The 18,359-nt window shown below is 50.9% G+C and overlaps 3 protein-coding genes across 4 annotated transcripts in view; 2 read left to right on the top strand and 1 right to left on the bottom strand.

The window, feature by feature from the left end:
• The window catches only part of TPRN (taperin), a 21,142-nt gene extending 16,421 nt beyond the window's left edge, over positions 1 to 4,721 (top strand). Inside the window, exons 2-4 of one of the 2 annotated variants that reach the window (XM_064469014.1) lie at positions 371 to 554; positions 823 to 950; positions 1,338 to 4,721. In XM_064469014.1, coding sequence (XP_064325084.1) covers positions 371 to 554; positions 823 to 950; positions 1,338 to 1,400 — 375 coding nt within the window. In that variant the 3' untranslated portion in view covers positions 1,401 to 4,721. Of the gene's footprint in view, positions 1 to 370; positions 555 to 819; positions 951 to 1,337 lie in introns of both variants that reach the window. The other variant, XM_064469013.1, reaches the window with a different exon arrangement.
• On the bottom strand, positions 3,973 to 6,594 carry SSNA1 (SS nuclear autoantigen 1). The gene is made up of 3 exons (XM_064469016.1): positions 6,487 to 6,594; positions 6,212 to 6,411; positions 3,973 to 4,201 (listed from the first exon to the last, which is right to left on the bottom strand). Exons 1-3 carry the CDS (start codon positions 6,536 to 6,538, stop codon positions 4,073 to 4,075), a joined length of 381 nt encoding a protein of 126 aa, XP_064325086.1. The 5' UTR covers positions 6,539 to 6,594; the 3' UTR covers positions 3,973 to 4,072.
• Positions 6,553 to 18,359, top strand: ANAPC2 (anaphase promoting complex subunit 2). Its single transcript, XM_064469015.1, has 13 exons — positions 6,553 to 6,685; positions 7,474 to 8,096; positions 8,630 to 8,762; positions 10,986 to 11,160; positions 11,308 to 11,427; positions 11,946 to 12,063; positions 12,147 to 12,328; positions 12,479 to 12,620; positions 13,341 to 13,416; positions 13,971 to 14,174; positions 16,397 to 16,526; positions 16,836 to 17,071; positions 17,854 to 18,359. The coding sequence occupies exons 1-13, from the start codon at positions 6,602 to 6,604 to the stop codon at positions 18,064 to 18,066; spliced, it is 2,436 nt and encodes an 811-aa protein (XP_064325085.1). The 5' UTR covers positions 6,553 to 6,601; the 3' UTR covers positions 18,067 to 18,359.

Raw genomic sequence — 18,359 nt, 5'->3', positions numbered from 1 at the left:
ACGTGTGGATGCTTTCCCGTCCTCCTTGGCAACACTGATCCCTCCTGAGGGACACACAGCAGCTCCTCCCAGCTGCTGGGCATCAGTGTTAGGTGATGATGGCAACGTGTGTGCCGGAGCAAAAAGCCAGGGATACTCTCAATCTCTCACCCTCCTGACTCTACCCCATCTCTTTGGCTGTTTGCCTTTGTGGTTTGTCTCAGCACAGTAAGAGGTTCGGCGAGGCATGTGAGGAAAGGTGGAGCGATAGGCAACGGCTCCTTTAAGCGGGGTGTAGCCCTGGGATGGGAGGTGGTCTTTGCCACAGCATATGTTCTGATCAATGGTTTCTCATGCTGCTTTCTAATAATTCTCCTTTGCTGTTGTCTAGATGAAGATCTCTTTCAATGAGACAAGTTTGCAGACTATGTTTGAGTACCCATCAGAGAGCTCACTGGCAGAAGAGGAGGAGGAGGAAGAGGAAGGACATGTTTCTGAAACAGAGGATGACAAGTCTTGCACCTTTTACATTCCACGCCCAAATAGCACTTCGCATCCTGATACACCTAACTCAGGTGAGCGAGGTACTGGGTTGGCACTGTGGGGTTATTGGTGGTGTCTGACACTGCCCACGGTGCCAACAGACCCTCATGGGGCTCCACGCAGGTGGAAATGCTAATGGAGGTGACTTCTGACAGCAGGATTGGGGCTTAGCGCAGACAGGACCTGAACCAGAACAGGGAACTGCAGATGGGCAGCTTTCATGCTGTCCCTGTCAGGGTCCTGATCCCACTTCCTTTGGAGCAGTGAGAAATATTCATGTCAGCTTTGTCCTTCCAGCAGATTTATCCAGCTACACCCCAAAGCACTCCGTGAAATTCAGCGAGTGGCAGGAGCAGAAATATGAGGAGATGCCTGCTGCAGAGGGACCACTCCCAAAGGAAGCCGATTCCCATGGGAACCAAGTCATGGTGAGACTTCAAATAAGCAGGTCTTGGCTTTGTCCTGCTGCGCACTTATCCCAGTGCTCAGGTTGGCCTGGACAGTGGCTGGGACGGGGTGTGCCTTCTGTGGAACACCTGTGTGTGTGTTCGCTGCCCAGGGAGGTGCGCCAGCATTCACAAAGGCGTCAACACAAGGTCTCACTGCCACTAGCAGACCTGCCGCTCCCTGTATGTGTAAAGGAGACTTAAGGCAGCTGGCACACTTTGTACTCCAGGGCACGTTTGGAGGGGGGAATTAAATGGGCTCATTAGCACTGGGCAAGGTGCCAATGCAGCCTTCACCATCCAAAGGCGTGGATACTCATTTGCTTTGGATTTGATGACACCTCCATGTCAACTCTGCTTTCTCCACAGCTCACTCCAGCAGAGAAGAGCGGACTCTCCGATTTCAGCAGTGAGCCTGCTCTGTATTTCTGATCGTTTCATCTTCTAGCCTGCAGCAGCAGCTGCTGGGCAAAACATGTCAGTGCACCTTCCAAATGTCCATGCAAGCACCACGGAAATAAACTTCTGGGTCCCTCCCTCACCACAGTTTTTGTTGGATCCTGATGCCAAGGGTGGACTAGATGCTATTGGGCATCTTTGGAGAATATTTGCACTGGATTCTGGGACCCAACTACTACGTTTAAGGTGTATGATTTCGTCTACCTGTGGCCTTGCACATTCCTTGTTCAAGATCAGCTGCCGGTTAGGCAAGCACCTTAAGAACAGATCTGTAATCCTGGGATGGATGTAGATTCTCTCAGTGCTTATCCAAGTCTGCCCATCCAGGCACTGTGTGGGGTCTGGATGGCTTTTGTAATACATCTCCCATCAGAGCCCCTGTAAAGAATGGTTCTGGACTTGGAGCACTGGGAGTATCTGGGCAGTTAGCTGGATTCACAGAAGTGGTTGTGATTCGACAGCTAGATTGGGTGTTTGGAAAACCACTGAAGGTTCATCGTTTGTTCTTGGCACGTTTCTGGGTCTAGTTTCATTGAACCATTGTGGAATTGATATGCCAGTTACGTTCTTGTGAAGAAAACTCGTTGTGTGAGGGATGAGAAGGGGATAATATCCCCTAGCTTTAGGTGTCATTTTTGCACTGATCTATAAAGAAGTGTCCAGACTGGCATGAGCCTCTTGAAGATTCCCAAACATGGGCCACAGCTTTGATCTGTCCATACCTGACTCTGGTGCCCAGCCACTAATAACAGCTGTTTGTGCTTCAGTTTGCCAGTTCCTTTTGTTGCTTTGTTCCAGCATCTAATGGGGCCAGGCCCAAGATTTGTCTGCCTTGGTTGGTGGGGAGGCTTCCTTCTAGCCATGCTTGCTCTAATGCAAAGCACAGGAGGGCCATTTCACTCCTTTATTCTGCAGAACTTGAACAAGGAATATGTGTTGGTTTTTTTGTAGGATTTTTATAGTTCTATTGTAATTGTTTAATGCAGCCAATATGCAAAAGAATCTTAGACTCTTCCATTTGTTTTCTACTACTGTAAACTCAGGGTCAAAATTGCACTCTGGAAAAGATGGAACACTGCTGCTAATGTAATTTGTACTTCTGGGATTAAAAGAGATGCAGTTGGAATAGATATGGCCTCTTTGGGCTTCATGAAATGAGTGGTACCAAGTGTGTAGCTCTGTCCAAAGGATCAGGCTGGTATTAAATCTGATACTTGCATTGGCTTGTCTACTGTATATAGATGATTAATGTCTAGTCAAGCTGACACTGGTCAATGAACTGAAAATGCCCTCCATTCCTTGCACTTGTTTTGGTGTATATTGTAGCAGCAGGAGGAAGGTTATTCTGCTGAAAAACACAGCAGGACTAAATGTTAGGACATACCTACTTCTAGCTCTTCTCGTCTGCCCTGGGTGCCTAAATATTTCTGGAAATACAAAAAAAAAAAGCCCAACCTGAAAAGCTCAGCAATTCTTTTAAACTCTTTCCACCTCCTTGCACTTCTAAGGCTTGTCCTTTTCAAGCTAAGTCGCGATGTGCTTGCTGTGTGACCTCCCAGGAGCAGTATGTGGCTGGCAGCGCACCTGCATCTGGCATGACACAGTACTGTGGAAAGAGCAGTGAATCCCCATGTGCTGAGGCTTCTCCCATTAATGAAACACTTCAGGACAAGATGCTGAGACTGGGGTAGAATGAGGAAAAATGCAGAACTGCTAGTGACTGTTAGATTTAAGGGATGAGCAAGTTACTAGATATGTGGAGTTAAATACTGAGCAGTGCCCACAGCCAGAGGAGGTCAGGGACTGTGTCTGAAGAAAAGGTTATGCACAGCTTTTCTAGCAGAAAAGGTCCCAGTGAGCATCTTGCACTGTTGGAGAAGCTCAGTCCAGTTTAAGGCAGCTCTATCTCTAGATCTGCAACTTAAGTTTCTTTAAGAAAACCTGCAGGTGGTGAAGCTAGAGCTGCTTACAATTTAAGTTAGGGACAAGGTGTCTGAACTAGTCCTGACTTCGTTCTACTGTGGATCAACAAGAAATGCTAAAGTCAGCAATATCCCGCAGCTTTTTCCATTGACTTCAGCCAACTGAAATGCTGCTCTGGTACTCTGCCTCCATGAATTAGCCCTGTGCCTACAGCTTCCCTGGTTAGGACAGGCTCAGAGGAGGTGCGAGAGTGCAGAGCGTGCTTCTCAACAGGAGCACGTGGTGCCCTAGCGTGCTGCTGCCTTCTCTACTCCTTCCAGTTTGCCTGCTCTACCTTGTAGCTGTAATTTGCACCTCAACGAGTGCTGCCTTTGCACTTCCCAGCTTTGTACTCTGATCGCTCTCTGTACCAGAGAGCTTACTTAGCTTGTTCTTGGCAAAGCAAGGCGAATGCTGTTTTGAGGGCAAAAGCCATAGCTGGTAAGTCACCTCTGGATATGCTTCAGTATCACTGTGCTCAAAATAAAGGGTACTCTTTTTCTGTAGATGCCTACCCTGATCTCTAGCATTTGAGGATTAACTTTTGTACATCTCTAATACCAAAGTGCATCTGAATGGAAAATTTACTTCTGCAAAACGAAGACTTTTATTAAACGTGGCATCCTCGTACCAGAACAGCAGCTGCCCCAGACCAACAGGACTTTCCAGGCTGAAAAGCAAGTTTAGGAATGCTTTTGTCCACGTGCTTGTTTTTCTTTTTCTTTTGAAGTGCTTTGCGGCTCACTGGCTTTGGCAGCATTCCCAATTTCTCCCTTCAGGACATCTAGCAATGTCTGAGAACTCTCCAGAATCTGGGAAAGAGAGAAATAAAAATAGCTTGTTTTTACATAAACTGTTTCTCTTACGTGTTCCCTTTGAATTCATCTGATCTACCTTGCAGCAAGAGGGATTCTCCAGCCCTTACAACATCTAATTCCTGGTGATGTATGATCCTGTCTCACTACAGGAATATCTGCAGGAATTTCTCTGGTTCATGCCCATAGTCTGAATACAAAACACCTTAAGCAGTGTGTCTTGGAGCACGAGGCAGAGAACTTCCTGGAGCAGGCTGTGGGGTGAACTTCAGTTTGTTACTATGGGAGATGTTGATACCTGGGCTTTTTAGATCAGTATTAAATTGTGCTCAGCCAATGCAGTTTCAGCTGTCTTCCACTGTTAAAACATTTTTCTTTTTGCTTAAAGACTAACTCAACTCTACAATGACCTTAAGTCACATGAAATCTTTCCTTTAATTTTCTTCTATTTTTAGCTTATGTTGTATATAATCTAACACTCCCACCTGCAATGTACGAGGAAGCAAGGCTACAACAGGCTTATGAGATCTTGCTGCCTGTCCATCTCACCATTTTAAAGTTACAACACGGTGGACAGGTGGAGCAAAATGTGATAGTAGGGCTGGAGTCCCAAAGATCATCTAGGTTCCTATGAACTTGTGGAAATCACTAAGTGGCCAGAGAAGAGATGAAGGTAAGTGTCCCGTGGGATGAGACACGAGTGGAATGTGTTGGTGCGATCCTGCCATCTTGTGTGGGGAAGGAGGTGGAGCTCTGCAACTGTCACGGGCTGGGGGAAGGCAAGGAGTGAGTGTGATTATGGACAAGAGATGTACATCCACAGGAAAGGGACTTTGTTACTGGTTTCTGTTCGCAGAACGTCTGCATCTCCTCTCCTAACTACCTCTGCTTTTTATCTGCTGTGACTGACTTTTAATTTCAATAAACATGAATTAATTTGTAGGCTGGGGGGTTTGTAGCTTTTATCTCAGGGAAGGTTCTGATTGTTCATGTAGCTTTACAACACAGTTTCTAAGCTGTTAAATTTTTATGCAGGTTCCCCCCTTTACCCCAAACCAGCAGGTGCTGAATTAGGCCGAGAAAACAGCTCCAGCCTCATCTGGAAAGTAACTGCCACTGGAAAGTACTGAATTTGGGAGATGAACTGGATCTGACACAGAGTAGTGACCACATTAAAAAAAAAACAAACAAAAAACAACAAAAACGTGTGGGAAAAGGCGAGCGTAGGCAGCAGCTCACAGGGGAAGGGGTGCCCTCGAACTGAAACAGCTCTTCGTTGCCCATAGAGGGACGATCGGTGCTTATCTGAAAGTGAGCTGGAAGGATCCTCTTGTATTTTTAAAAAGCTGGTCAGTGTGTAAGTCAAAAGTGAGTTCAGCTGTTATGCTATGTGCAGGGTAAGGCAGTCCCTGCCTGGCAGAGTTTAAAAATACGGGACAGGTGAGGGGGTTGAGCCACCCCAGTAACTGAAATATCAGTAACAGCCTTTGTGCCGTTTGCCTCCTTCCCACCCCTTTACTGGTCCAACATTTCTGCTTTTTAAAATCATTCCATTAAAGATGGAAGAAATTATATGAAAAGTTGAGCAAAAAGAGTGCCTGGTAAGGTAATGGCTCTGTCACGGCAGTTTGCTATTACCTGTGTGAATCCACGGTTTCCTGGGTCAGTGTCACTGGTCTCCTCCTTCCCCCCAAGTGATGGTTCGTGAGGTCTTTTTTTTAGGGGCCCGTCCCAAGGACCATCTCGACGTATTTGGACAATACGCGTCAACTTACCCTCCGCATCTCCCGCCGCTGCGAGGGGCTCAGCCGCGCTCGCCGCCCGCCCGGCCCCGGCAGGCCTGTGCCCCGGGCCTCAGGCGGCCCCGCGCCCACCCACAGCCCGACCCGAAGGCCGGCCTCCCCGCCAAGGCGGGCTGCGAGCGCCGGCAGCTCCGTCCCGCCCGGCCCCGGGCGGCGGCAGGACGCCTCGCCCCGGGGCCGGGCGGGGAGCCCCGGGCGGGGGTACCTTGCCGTAGGCCGCCTCGGTCTCGGCGATGGTCCTGTCGAGCTCGCCGCGGGCGGCCAGGTGCCGCGCCAGGCTCTCGCTGGTGCGGGCCAGCCGCTCGGTCAGCGCCCAGATGCGGCCCTGCAGCCGGCTCCGCTCCGCCTCCTCCTCCCGGATCCGCCCGCTCAGCTCCTCCCGCCGGGCGCGGAGCTCCGCCAGCCCTGCGCGGCACCGACCGCTCCGTCAGCCGCGGCCCCGCCGGCGCCGGCCCCGCCGCCGGCCCCGGCCCCGCTCACCCTCCCGCAGCTCCGCGTTGTAGCCCCGCAGCGCGGCCCCGGCCCCGCTCATCGCCCCGGCCCGGCCCCGCTCGCCGCCCCGCCGCGCTCCGCCTCTTCCTGCGGCGCGGCCCGCATGGAGGCGCCGGCGGGCGCGGGGCTGTCGGCCGCCTGGCACACGCTCAGCACCGCCCTGGTGCCGCCCGCCGCCCTGGGGCTGGTGAGCGGGGGCGGGGGGCTGCGGGGGCTCGGGGTGGGGGCGCGCCGCTCCCCGCTCACCTCCCGCCGCCGCCCCGGGTCTCTGGGCCCCGCCGGGGCCGGCCGCCCCCCTGGGCCCGGGGCAGGCCCCGACCACCTCGGCCGGCCCCGGCGGGGCTGAGGTGGCCCCGGCCTCGTCCCCCGGCCTGGCCGGCCCCCTCCGCCCGTGGGTCTGGTTTTCGGCGCTGCCGCGGGGCGGGCGGGAGCTGCTGGGGCTGGGGGGAGAAGCAGCTGGAGCTGCCGGCTTGGGAAGGGGGGGATCTGGCGGTGCGGCGGCTTGTTACTGCTCGGGGGGCTGCCAGGGAAAGGCCGTGGGGGTCCAGCTGCCCCCATCACACCAGCCAGTAGAGAGGTGCAGCTTCCCCAGTCCGTGCTGCAGCTCCGCTCCCTGCTCGCTCCCCGAGGGAGCTGACCTTGGCCAAGGAAGGTTTTGCCCCAGAGTCTGGCTTTTCGGGGACCCAAGGGTGGCTCGTGGCGCTCCCGCCAGCACATGTGTCCTGCAGCAGCTGCCAACAGGGACAGCAATGGATAGTGTTTGGGTGCTAGGCCTGGGAGGTGGGCGCTTGGCTTCCAGCAGTGGGCTGAGACCCCATCAGGTCTCTGTGGAGGAATGGCGCCCGCCTGCTGCCCTTCGACAGCAGAGTCTGTGCATTTGGTCCCTGTGCTTTTAGATGAGCAGTCTTTTCTGCCACAGATCCTCCCAGAGAAGTCTTTATGCATGCTTAACTTGGTATCTCCTCTGCTTTTCAGGCAGCACCGAGGTCCGATGCTGTGGGGCCGCTGAAGGATGCCGAGCTGCGGGCAGCCCTGGATGTGCTGCGGTGTTACGATTTGCACTCGATCGTGGAGGAGTGGTTCATCGAGGTGCTGCAGACGGACCTTCAGGCAAATATAGCTCCTGAGTTCTGGAACTGCATCAGCCAGTATGAAAACATGGCTGAGGAGCCCCAGTGCTCATCACTCCTTCTGGATGCGTTTTGTCTCCTCAAGTGCCGCCTGGACCCCTACCTCAACAGCCTGGAACTTCTGGAGAGATGGACCAAGGCAGGCTTGCTCCTGGGGACAGGCGCTCAGATGCTGCAAGAGAAAGTCTACACCATGTTCAAAGCTATTCTTTTCTTCTCCACTACCAAGTCCTTCCAGGAAATGATCCAGCAGTTCTACAGCCGCACTTTCAGGATATACATGCGGCAGTGGAAGAAAGGAGAAGACGGAACGAACGAGTGCGAGAGCAGCATGAGTGAGACCGAGCAGGAGAGCGATACAGAGGAGGGTGGAGGAGAGAGCCCGCTGTGTGCAGGCTGCAGCAGCAAGAGAGAGCAGTGCTGGTGCCCCAAAGCCATGGAGCAGTTTCAGCAGCTCAATGACATTCTGTACGTAGGTTACGGGGTGGTGGCTGTCACTCAGAACAAGCAGGTGGTCTGGATGGGGAGCAGCAGCAGGGTTTCTTGGTATCTGAAAGCGGGAGGACTTATGTGTGAGGTCGGGCTGTAGCATGGTACTAGCTAGAGGACTTGACACAGGGTCTCTGCGGCTGGCTGGCAACTAGTGGTTGAACTAGAGCAGATATTTAGGCAGAAAGTTCTTCTCCCTGGATATGAGAATATCTTTGCTGTTCTCCAAGGCCTTAGGGCCTAGAGCCTGTCCGCAAAGAAGGAAACTCTTCTAAAGGAAAAAGCTTTTGGTGGCTAGAAAATAATGTTTCTAAGGGAGATGGGATAGCAGTAGTGTCATGTATCACATATGTAGGGCATCTGCGTGGGCTATCAGAGCATTTAAACTAAGAGCTAGGCCTGCATCTGTGGAGCATACAGGGACAAAGTGCTTTCAGGTAGTTAGATTTTCTTTATTTGCTTGTACCTATGTTTCCATGTGCGCTGAATCAGGTCACTGTATGTGTCTGTAGCCGCCGGCTGAATTTGCTGGAGAGAGTGAGCGCCGATGCCGTCACAACCATTTTGCACCGGATGATAGAGGAGAGGATGGAGCAAAGATGCAGGGGGGAATATGAGCACTCCTTCCTGAATGAGTTCCAGGAGGTAAGGAAGGCACGTGGGCAGTGAGGGCCCTTCCTTTGGAGATGTGCAGCTGCGCCTGTTACTGGTTTAGCAACTCAGTAAAAGCAGATTCCACCTGTAAGCACCTGGTCCAGGGCTATGACTCCCACTATCCCTGGCAGAAGAGGTGGTCAAAACTCCCTATATTGATTTATGCTGGACGGGAAGGTTTGCTCTGACCTGTGCATAATGGACCATTATATTTCACCTGGTGATGTCCGTAGTAATGAGGGAATTCCTGTGGTTCCATGCTACAAACTACAAGTACATGTAGTGCCATCTGGGCTGCAAAGGAGCCTCCCTCTGTGTAGGTGGGCCCATAATTGGAATTTGTGTGGCTGTTTTCTGTCCTCTTTCCAATTTTTAGCACCCTTTTGAAATAGGAAGTGAGGGGAGGAGATGATAATTCTGGTATTAATCTCAGTGGACCACATACAGAATTGAAATCCTTCCTTGCAAATACCTAGGTTTTGCTGCTACCTTAAACTGAGTTCGTGTCAGGCTGTTTACCCAGTATGACCTTAAAACAGAATTCTTCTCTGGGTTATGGCTCTTCCAGGATACAGTCCTGGCTCTGCAGGCTCACACTGAGCTCTTTGTTCCTTGATGCATGACCTTGCCTTTGCCTGTGCTGAAGAACAATGCGTGAAGTCAGGTTGCCATGCAAACTGGACTGCTCTCTGTGGTTGCCCTAGTTTCCTTGCTGTTTGCCACGCTGGCTGTTTTTGTCATCTGCAAACATCAGCAGTTGTTTTATATTTACTTCCCTTTAGTTGATGTGCAACGCTTTCTTTATTGGACATAGTGTGAAATGCTTTTGGATGACCTGGAGATCATTTTAGGATGTTTTAAGGGCACCAGGGAAAATGCTACTGCATTACACTTGTCAGATGTTGCAGAAGGTCCCTCTGCTCCCACCTCTTCAGAAAGGCCGGCGTGTTTGGCCACAGAATATTGGAGTGTGTCAGAATTTGGAAGGGGTAATTTTAAGAAAAAAAGCACGAGCCTGGCAAGCTAAAGGTAAAGTAGGAGAAGTCTGAGAAACAGCTTGCTGAAAGTGCAAGTGCTGACAGCAAAGCCCCTTTTTCAGACACATCGGCCCCAGTCTTGGGGTGTCAGCTGATAATCAGGCTGTAACAGGAGCACTCAGAGAAGATAAACTTATGTGGGAAAAATGGGTTGGTTTGATAATAATTGTATTCCTTAAAGTTGAGTGGCTTTGCATCAGTGATAGTCCTTTCCTTTTGTCCTTTAGGAGAATTCTTCTCAGCTTTTCCACAGTTTTGCCCAGACCGATGCCCAGGTGTTCTGTAGTTCTCAGGTTCATCCTGCCTTGTAATTGGTAGAACTCGTGCATTTCTTCAGTGCTTCATCAGTGGAGCAGATAATTAAAAATTAACATCAGCAAAACAGACCTTGACCTAGCATTTTTGTTTCAGGTGTTGGAATCTGGTTATCCAAAACTGTTAATATCTAGTAGCTATTAACAGTCAAATACTATCCCAGAAAGTACCATGTATTTGCCACCTTAAAGGGTGGGATTTCTTTTGAACATCTGGGTATTGTAGTTGAGTACCTTTAAAATTTGACAATTACACATTCCTCTGTAGAAAACAATCTCAAATATAAAAAAATTAACCGTCTGATGCTCTCTGTTCAGGTTTTTATTTTATTATCCAGTGGCTAGGCTGGTATTTGAGGTCTTTGTTTCAGTGCCTGAGTTTGGTTGGTACGAGTATGTCTGTGAGTCCTTGGGATGGCTTGCTCTTCACTGATTTCAGGAATTGTAATTTTGGGCCAGGGATGAGGTAATGGGCAATTTGCTCATATTCTCATAAAGAGTTTTCCAAGTATAGAATGGAATTGTGGAAGAATTGAATAGTCTGCAAGTCTTTGCATATGCCCTATCCTTTGTGGAGCCCAGGACCTGCGCACAGTCCTCAGTCACCCCTTATCTTCTCGTACATATCTGCATAGTCTATGTCTTGTATCTTAATTAAAGTTCATATTCTTTCAGCTGGGCTTTCCCCAGCTATAACCCAGGCCAGGGTGCATTTGCAGAGCAGCTGGAGGTAATGCTGTCTTTGGTTTGCTGCCCATTTCTACTTGCTGTGGTAGCTGCCTGGTGATGGGGTAAGTGCGGGGCACAGTTGTGCATGCAGCTGTGGTGTTCACCATCTCTGTGCTCCCCCTCTCCTTGTGCAGTGGATTGAGAAAGTGATTGGCTGGCTCAGCAGGGTGTTTCTGCAAGACGGTTCCTTGGCACGCTCCTCTCCAGAAGCTAGCAGCACCTTGAAGCGCTGGCGGTGCCACGTCCAGAGGTTCTTCTACCGCATCTACGCCAGCATGCGCATCGAAGAGCTCTTCAGCATTATTCGAGGTAGGTGTGACCCGTTTGGTATTTGTTCACTCTTGGACTTCAATTGGATGTATGGTAGATGTGTCTTCATCTCCTGATGCACCATGCTGTCTCCTCTTGCCTTCCCACAGAGCATGGCATTGTTTCTAATTAGTGCTTGGTTCGTAGATTTCCCAGAGTCAAAGCCTGCTGTGGAAGACCTCAAGTTCTGCCTGGAAAGGACTAATCAGAGGCAGCAGCTGCTCAGCTCCCTGAAAAGTGCTCTGGAAATGCGACTTCTGCATCCTGGTGGGTTTTACATCCCTGCGTATATCATAACACTGTAAGGAGCCTGGGCATGAGTGAGGATCTACTGGGAGCTATCATCTGATTTTGTGTTTGATGAGTGAGAGGCAGTCAGGCTGTGCACATCTCGTGCTCTCCATGTTCAAGTCTGCATGGACAGCCGTAGCTGATTAGATCCCAGCCCCTTTTTGCCTCATCTCTACAGTAGGGTGAGGAGCTCAGCTAGAAGTTTAGCTTTGGTCCAGGCGGGTAAAGGCTCCTTTGCTCTGTGTGGTCTGAGCTCTTGACACACAGTCGGGGCTCAGATGGTTTGTGGTAGTCTGTGAGCCTGTGTTTGCAGTTGGAACTGGTTTATCAGACATACGGATCTGATCTCTCCCTTCGGCTGGGGCTGTAGGGCAGCAAGCTCTTCACCTCTGACTCCATAGATTGAACAGCAGGCTTGGAGCATCCTAGCTCGCTGCATCCAAGCCGTTAGCCTGTGCTCTGGGACTCTGACTCGCTCTGCCCCTCTCCTGTAGGAGTCAACACTTCCGACATCATCACTCTGTATATCTCGGCCATCAAGGCCTTGCGGGAGCTTGACCCCTCCATGGTTATCCTGGAGGTCGCCTGCGAGCCCATCAGGAAGTATCTGAGGTAAGAGGCTTGCGGGGCTGTCTCACACACCCCCTTTCCCTCCCCTTCCCTTCACTTGCTCTGTTCCTCTTGCCTGTTGGCAGGACTCGGGAAGACACGGTGCGGCAGATTGTGGCCGGTCTCACAGGGGATGCTGAGGGCTCTGGCGATCTTGCAAACGAGCTCTCGAAAGCTGACCCGGTGACCCTAGAGAATGGCCAGGAGAGTGACGATGACATCTCAGAACCAGGGGACTGGGTTCCTGACCCAGTTGATGCAGACCCAGGTTAGCTGCCAAGACCAAAAGTCCTGGTAACCTGCTCTTTTTCCCTGGTGGGTGTAGTCTTGAGCAGCTCATTTGCTAGTCCTCTAGACCTGAGCTGGGCTGGGGCAGGTCTCTGTTAATCTCACACTGTCGTCTGCTGAATTTCACTAGGAAAATCAAGTTCCAAGCGTCGGTCCTCGGACATCATCAGCCTGCTGGTGAGCATCTATGGTAGCAAGGATCTGTTTATCAACGAATACCGCACGCTTCTGGCTGACCGGCTGCTACATCAGTTCAACTACAGTGCTGAAAGGTAAGGTCCGGGTCTCCAAACCCAGGGCTTTCCATGGTAAAATCACCTGATAAAGGTGTGCTTCAGACTTGGTCCTATGAATGGCTGTTTCTAGAGCCAGGACTGTCTTTGGCCATTTCCTCTGCAGCTTCTAGAATTTCATGCGCTGAAGAATTTCATTCTTCTCAGGCCACTTCCTGCTCAGTCCTGCCTGTGGCTTGCACTAATGGGGCAGCATGTAGGAAGGTGGAGGCATCAACACCTGCTTAGCTCCATCCCACTTATTCTGGTGGCCCTCACAACCTGCACAGGCTGCTTAGGGTCAGCAGAAAGAGTAAAAGTAAGAACGGATGAAGCATCAGGAAACCTCAGTTGCAACCCAATTATGTCTTTTGATTCAACAGTTACAGTGGTTTTCCTTCCTGTGAAATGCAGCTAGCGCAAGCCGTGTCTGGGACGGGCAGTCTTGGGCAAGTGGCTTGCCAAATGCAGCGTGTGCTGCGAGGGATGGCTAGGTGCCGTGCTCGTCCAAACGAAAGGGGTGGGAAGGTCTTCAAAAAGCTGCTGGCCTACAGCGGAAGTGACTTAGATGCTAGGAGGCATCCTGTTCAGATAATGTGCCTTGAAGGCTTCTTAGGAAGAACACCCTTGTGCCAGGGGCCACCTCTTTTGGCTGTGTTGCAAGGGGTGAAGGCCAAGCCAGGCTTGTCTGTCTGAGGGATCTGTCGTTTCTCTTATCAGGGAAATCCGCAATGTGGAGCTGCTGAAGCTGCGGTTTGGTGAAGCTCAGATGCACTATTGTGAAGTCATGTTGAAAGTAATTTTTTTGTTTTTAAATTCAAGTCCTGGGTGTTTGAGCTCATTGGGGAAGGGGAGGGACTTGAGGAGTGACCCAGAAAGGGTCTTTTAGGGAAGTGGGATTCCAAAAATCCCAGTGAGGGGGCTGATTTGTGACAGGCAGAAGTGCATTCAAAATCATATCTGTTTTTCAAGCCCTGGGGGATGGTTGCTCTGGTGCTGTTGTCTCTCCTGCCCTTCCAGCATTCTGGCATTGAAGAGCTGGGCTCTTCTGGGTCCTCTAGGGTTGGAACTCTGGAGCTCAATTTGCTTGGAGCACTGTGGGAAGAACACACATCTGGAGGGACTCCAGTGTAGGCTAGGGCTGAGTTGTAAGCTCTTCCTTAACCTCCCTGCAAATGTTTCTGAGTGTGTTGCAGGCTTTCTAGTAGACACACATGATCATGTCCTTTCCAATCTTCCCATCATCATTTGGAGACAACGCTGGTCATCTTGGTTAAGCTTCTCCTTTACTGAGGGTTAGCACTGACCTGGAAGAGAAGGAGCTGCCTTAGCTTCCTCTGCCTTTTCCAGGATATGGCTGACTCGCGACGCATTAATGCCAACATTCGTGATGAGGAGGAGAAACTCCCGGAGGAGGAGAGGCCCCCGTTCAGCCTTGTTGCTGTCATCCTGTCGAGTGAGTTCTGGCCACCGCTGAAAGAGGAGAAGCTAGAGCTTCCAGAGCAGGTTAAGGAAGCCATGGAAGCCTATTCCAAGAAGTATGAGAAATTAAAGGTGAGGCAACCTTAACCGTCCTTAGGAAAAGTATATGCTGTTCAGACTTTGTTATATAGCATGCTTTTTGCAAAGTCCCCTTTAACATCCCTTAAATGTTAGCTGCTAGGACACCCACGCTGTTATGGGGGAATCCCAAAAGTCCTTCAGCTTTGAATCGGAGTTAGAGGCTGCGCTAGCTTAGCTGTGTCAAAAGAAGGGTTTCTCTCTTCATGGGGTGCCTGGGTCATCATAGTGATTGCAGTTAGGGAAGAGAGTTTGCTAAAATATGCCAGTTTTTGTTAGTTAAATGGATACCAAAGTGTAAGTTCCTAGGCATCTTAAGTCTGATCTAAGCTTGTTGGCCTAAGTTCTATAGTAGTAAGAGTGACATCCTGTCCCTACTGGGCCTCTCTTCTTCAGTACTCTGGCACTCTCCTCCTCTGTTTGTCCTCTTGAAAAGAAGCTCTCTTAACATGCTCTCGTTTTAAGATTCACTGTTAGTCTGGAGTTAGGTGAATGTTGCTTTCTCTTCTGTCTGTGGTCTCTCCTGGGTTGTTTCATTCATGTCTGGAGGGACCCCGAGCTCCATGTTAGACAGTTTAGGTGCGGGCATTTTTGGTCAGTTTGACTGTGGCTCAGACAAAGACCAAATCCATGCCTTTATAAACAGCATGGAAAGGTGGAAGAGAGGCATACAGAGCAAATATAAGCAACAAGTAGGATTACAACCCTGGACTTCAGGAGAGGTAACTTTGGCCTCTTCAAAGACCTGCTTGGAGGAACCCCATGGGCTAGGGCTCTTGAATGTTGGGGGGGGTCCAAGAGAGCTGGTCAATATTCCAGTACCACTTCCTCCAAGCTCAAGTTTGGTGCATCCCTGTGAGGAAGAAGTCAAGCAGAGGAGCCAGGAGACCTGCGTGGATAAGCAAAGAGCTTCTAGAAAAACTCAAATGGAAGAAAGAGGTTTACAGTATGTAGAAAAAGGGACTGGCTGCTTAGGAGGAATATCAGAACATTGTCAGGGTATGCAGGGATGCAACAAGGAAGGCCAAGGCCCACGTGGAACTAAATCTGGCAAGGGATGTCAAGGATAACAAGAAGAGCTTTTTCAAATACATAAGTAGTACAAGAAAGACTGGGAAAACTGTGGGCCCGCTGCTGAACGAGATGGTGTCCAGAGGTCCCTTCCGACCCCTACCATTCTGTGATTCTGTAACCTTGCAGTATTCGTCTGTTCTCCAGGCACTTGATCACGGCAGTTAGTCAAATAGAGAAGGCTGAGGTGCATCTTGCTTTGTGCATACAGATTGTGTTGGAAGCAGGACCATCTGTCTGGAAGTCAAGGAGAGATCTAGGTCACTTCCAGAGCTGGGGTCTTGGCTTTCTCATCTTGCAGCTTCTTACCTGGTGGAGTGCACAGTGCACACCTGGAGCATGGATGATTCAGATCTAGCTGTCGCGCCAGTGTGGTGTCTGTGTGCACGCACAGATGGTTCTTTGCAGCCAACCTGAACACAGCTTGGTGTCTCATGCAGATGTTCCTCTTTGCATGTTCACTTCTGCTCTGACTCCTTTTCAGGCCTGGTTTTCTATATCTTTTCTTGAACAACTTCTTATACACCAGGTGATAACATGACATGGGGCTGGGAAGCTCATAGCTCTAGATCCTGTCTCTTCTCCTGCTGTAGCTATGTGCCAGGTATGGATGCCAGCTGATTTCTGTGCCTGCAAAAAATTAGCTAGGAGAGGATGCAGGAGGAGGTGGAAGGAGGAATCAGCCTCCTTGAGCATCCTCAGCCTTCAAAGCAAGCAGTCCCCTTTTCACATCAGTATCAGAAGAGATTGCTGCTTCTCTGAGGAAATCCTGTCCCAGATGAGTATTTCTTTTCAGGTGGGAGTTTGTCCTGAGTGGCCCAGTTGGTCTTCCAGTGTTTCCTCAACCTCTGCTTACCCTACCAGAGAGCTGAGTGACTCGCTTTCAGTCAGGAGAGGGGCATTGGTCTTGGGCAAAGGCTGGACAGCTTATGCCAAGGAGGATGGTTCCCTACCCATGATGGGGTGGGGAATGGTTGGGTGGTGGCAGTGCTGGGTGACCCATGAGGAGGGGAGCAGCTTTCATATCTGGCAGAGGCGTATGGAGTGCAGCTGGCCCTGGTGATAGAGGAGTGTTTGCAATAACACAGCACTTAATGCTTCCTATTAGAAGATCTGCTGTGAGTGGCTGCATCTCTCTTTTCCAGGCCATGAGGACCCTGAACTGGAAGTACCACCTGGGCCTGGTGAGCTTGGACGTGGAGCTGGCAGATCGCACCCTCTCCCTGTCCGTCTCTCCTGTGCATGCTGCCATCATCCTGCACTTCCAGACCAAGAGTGAGTGCTGTGGCGGACTCAGCATTACCACCCGTGTCTGTGTTTCCTATGGGTGGGTGGGAAGGCCATGTTGCTTGGGTGGCTGTAGGCTCTGAGAGCTCTGGCAGCAGGACCAAGACCTGGTTTGTGGGCTTGGATCTACCACAAGGCTCAGCCAGGTCTCCACCTCTCCTCGGAGGCAGCACCCAGCTGGGCCGCAGCTCAGCACCCAGTCTGCTTCCAGGCAGTCGCTGCACACCGCTGCTCGCTCCTGGCAGCGGAGGCGGGCAGGTGTCCTGTGCTTTTCTCCGATATCTGTGGTCTCTGCAGATACGTGGACACTGACAGAGCTGAGTGAAGTGCTCAAGGTGCCTGTGACGTCGCTGAAGCGCAAGATGACGCTGTGGCTGCAGCAGGGTGTCCTGCGTGAAGAGCCCCAAGGCACCTTCACTGTGATTGAGGAGGAGCAGAAGGACCAGGTGGAGAAGGTTGTTCTAATAGACAGTGACGAGGAGGGGGACTCTGCCATGGCATCGCAGGCTGACCAGAAGGAGGAAGAGCTGCAGGTACCTGTCCGTGTGTCTTGGCTGTTTGCAAAGCTGGCAGGACAATGCAACCATCCTGTGCTTTGGGCTTTGGTGGATCTTATTAAGATGATGGATTCAGTCTGAACTTTGGATTTGCATTTTCCACTGCAAGTGGCTAAGTCCAGCATGAAGGTGTTTTTGAAGTTATCCACTTGATTATCTCTTGATTAATGCTCGCAGGTGCAGGTGCTGGATTGCAGCCTTCCCTCCAGAAAAGTGCCTGGCTGCTGAGCCAGGCAACCGTTTGGACATCTCTAAATGTCGTTTTTTCCACTTTAAAAAAAAACAAACAAAAAAGTCTGAGACATGATTTCATATTTGAAAATAGTCATAACTTATTTGGATTCACCCAAGCAGCGTTTTTTGGCACTTAGACTGCCAAAAAGGCTTACCCAGCACTGACAGCTGGACATTTCCCTTCTCTGTCTTGCGGTTCCTGGACACTTCCAGTGCTTTTCCTACCCCTGTGTCACGTTGCATGTGTGTTGTGCCACTGTGCAACATGCAGTTGCCATACTGGTATTTGTCCACTGAGGGTCATGCACGTACTGCACGTCAGATCCTGCTTTCTAGCTCTGTGTCCCAACACCTGATGCTGTTCCTGGGTATTTCCTGTTTAAAGACCACATACCTGTGGCTGAGAGCAGAACTCGCTGCCAGCCACAGCCTGCTCTGCTTTTGGGATATGGGGGGCTAAAGCACCCCCTTCATGGTATAGATGTCACTGTGGTTTACTATTGCTTGCATGTCCCCCTCTGCAGCTTTTCTGGACATACATCCAGGCTATGCTGACCAACCTTGAGAGCCTGTCCTTGGAGAGGATTCACAGCATGCTGAAGATGTTTGTGATGACAGGCCCAGTCGTTACAGAAATTGATATACAGGAGCTGCAGGGTTTTCTCCAGAAAAAGGTCCGGGACCAGCAGCTCATCTACTCCGGAGGTGTCTATCGGCTGCCCAAGAACTGCAACTAGGCTGCGAGCGTCCCTGCTTTCCCCACCGCGTCGCTTCTCTGTGCCTGGGCCCAGCCCCTGAGCGCCGCCCAGCTCGCTGCATCCCACTGGGTAGTTTCTCTGCGCTGGGGGTTTGCTGTGCCCCCTTCTCCAAAAGGGTGTCCTTTTCCATGTGGAGACGGCTCAGCAGCAGCCTGGGCCGTGCACCCCACAACTTCTGGGACTGGGCCTGCTCCCCACATTTCTTTTCCTCCCATACGTGACTGTCTGGGCCCACGCCACTGGTTAATAAAAAACCGCAGTCTCCTTTTTCA

This window comes from Phalacrocorax carbo, chromosome 18 (assembly GCF_963921805.1).
Source record: "Phalacrocorax carbo chromosome 18, bPhaCar2.1, whole genome shotgun sequence".
Lineage (NCBI taxonomy): Eukaryota > Metazoa > Chordata > Aves > Suliformes > Phalacrocoracidae > Phalacrocorax > Phalacrocorax carbo.
This window is presented reverse-complemented; position numbering and strand designations above follow the sequence as displayed.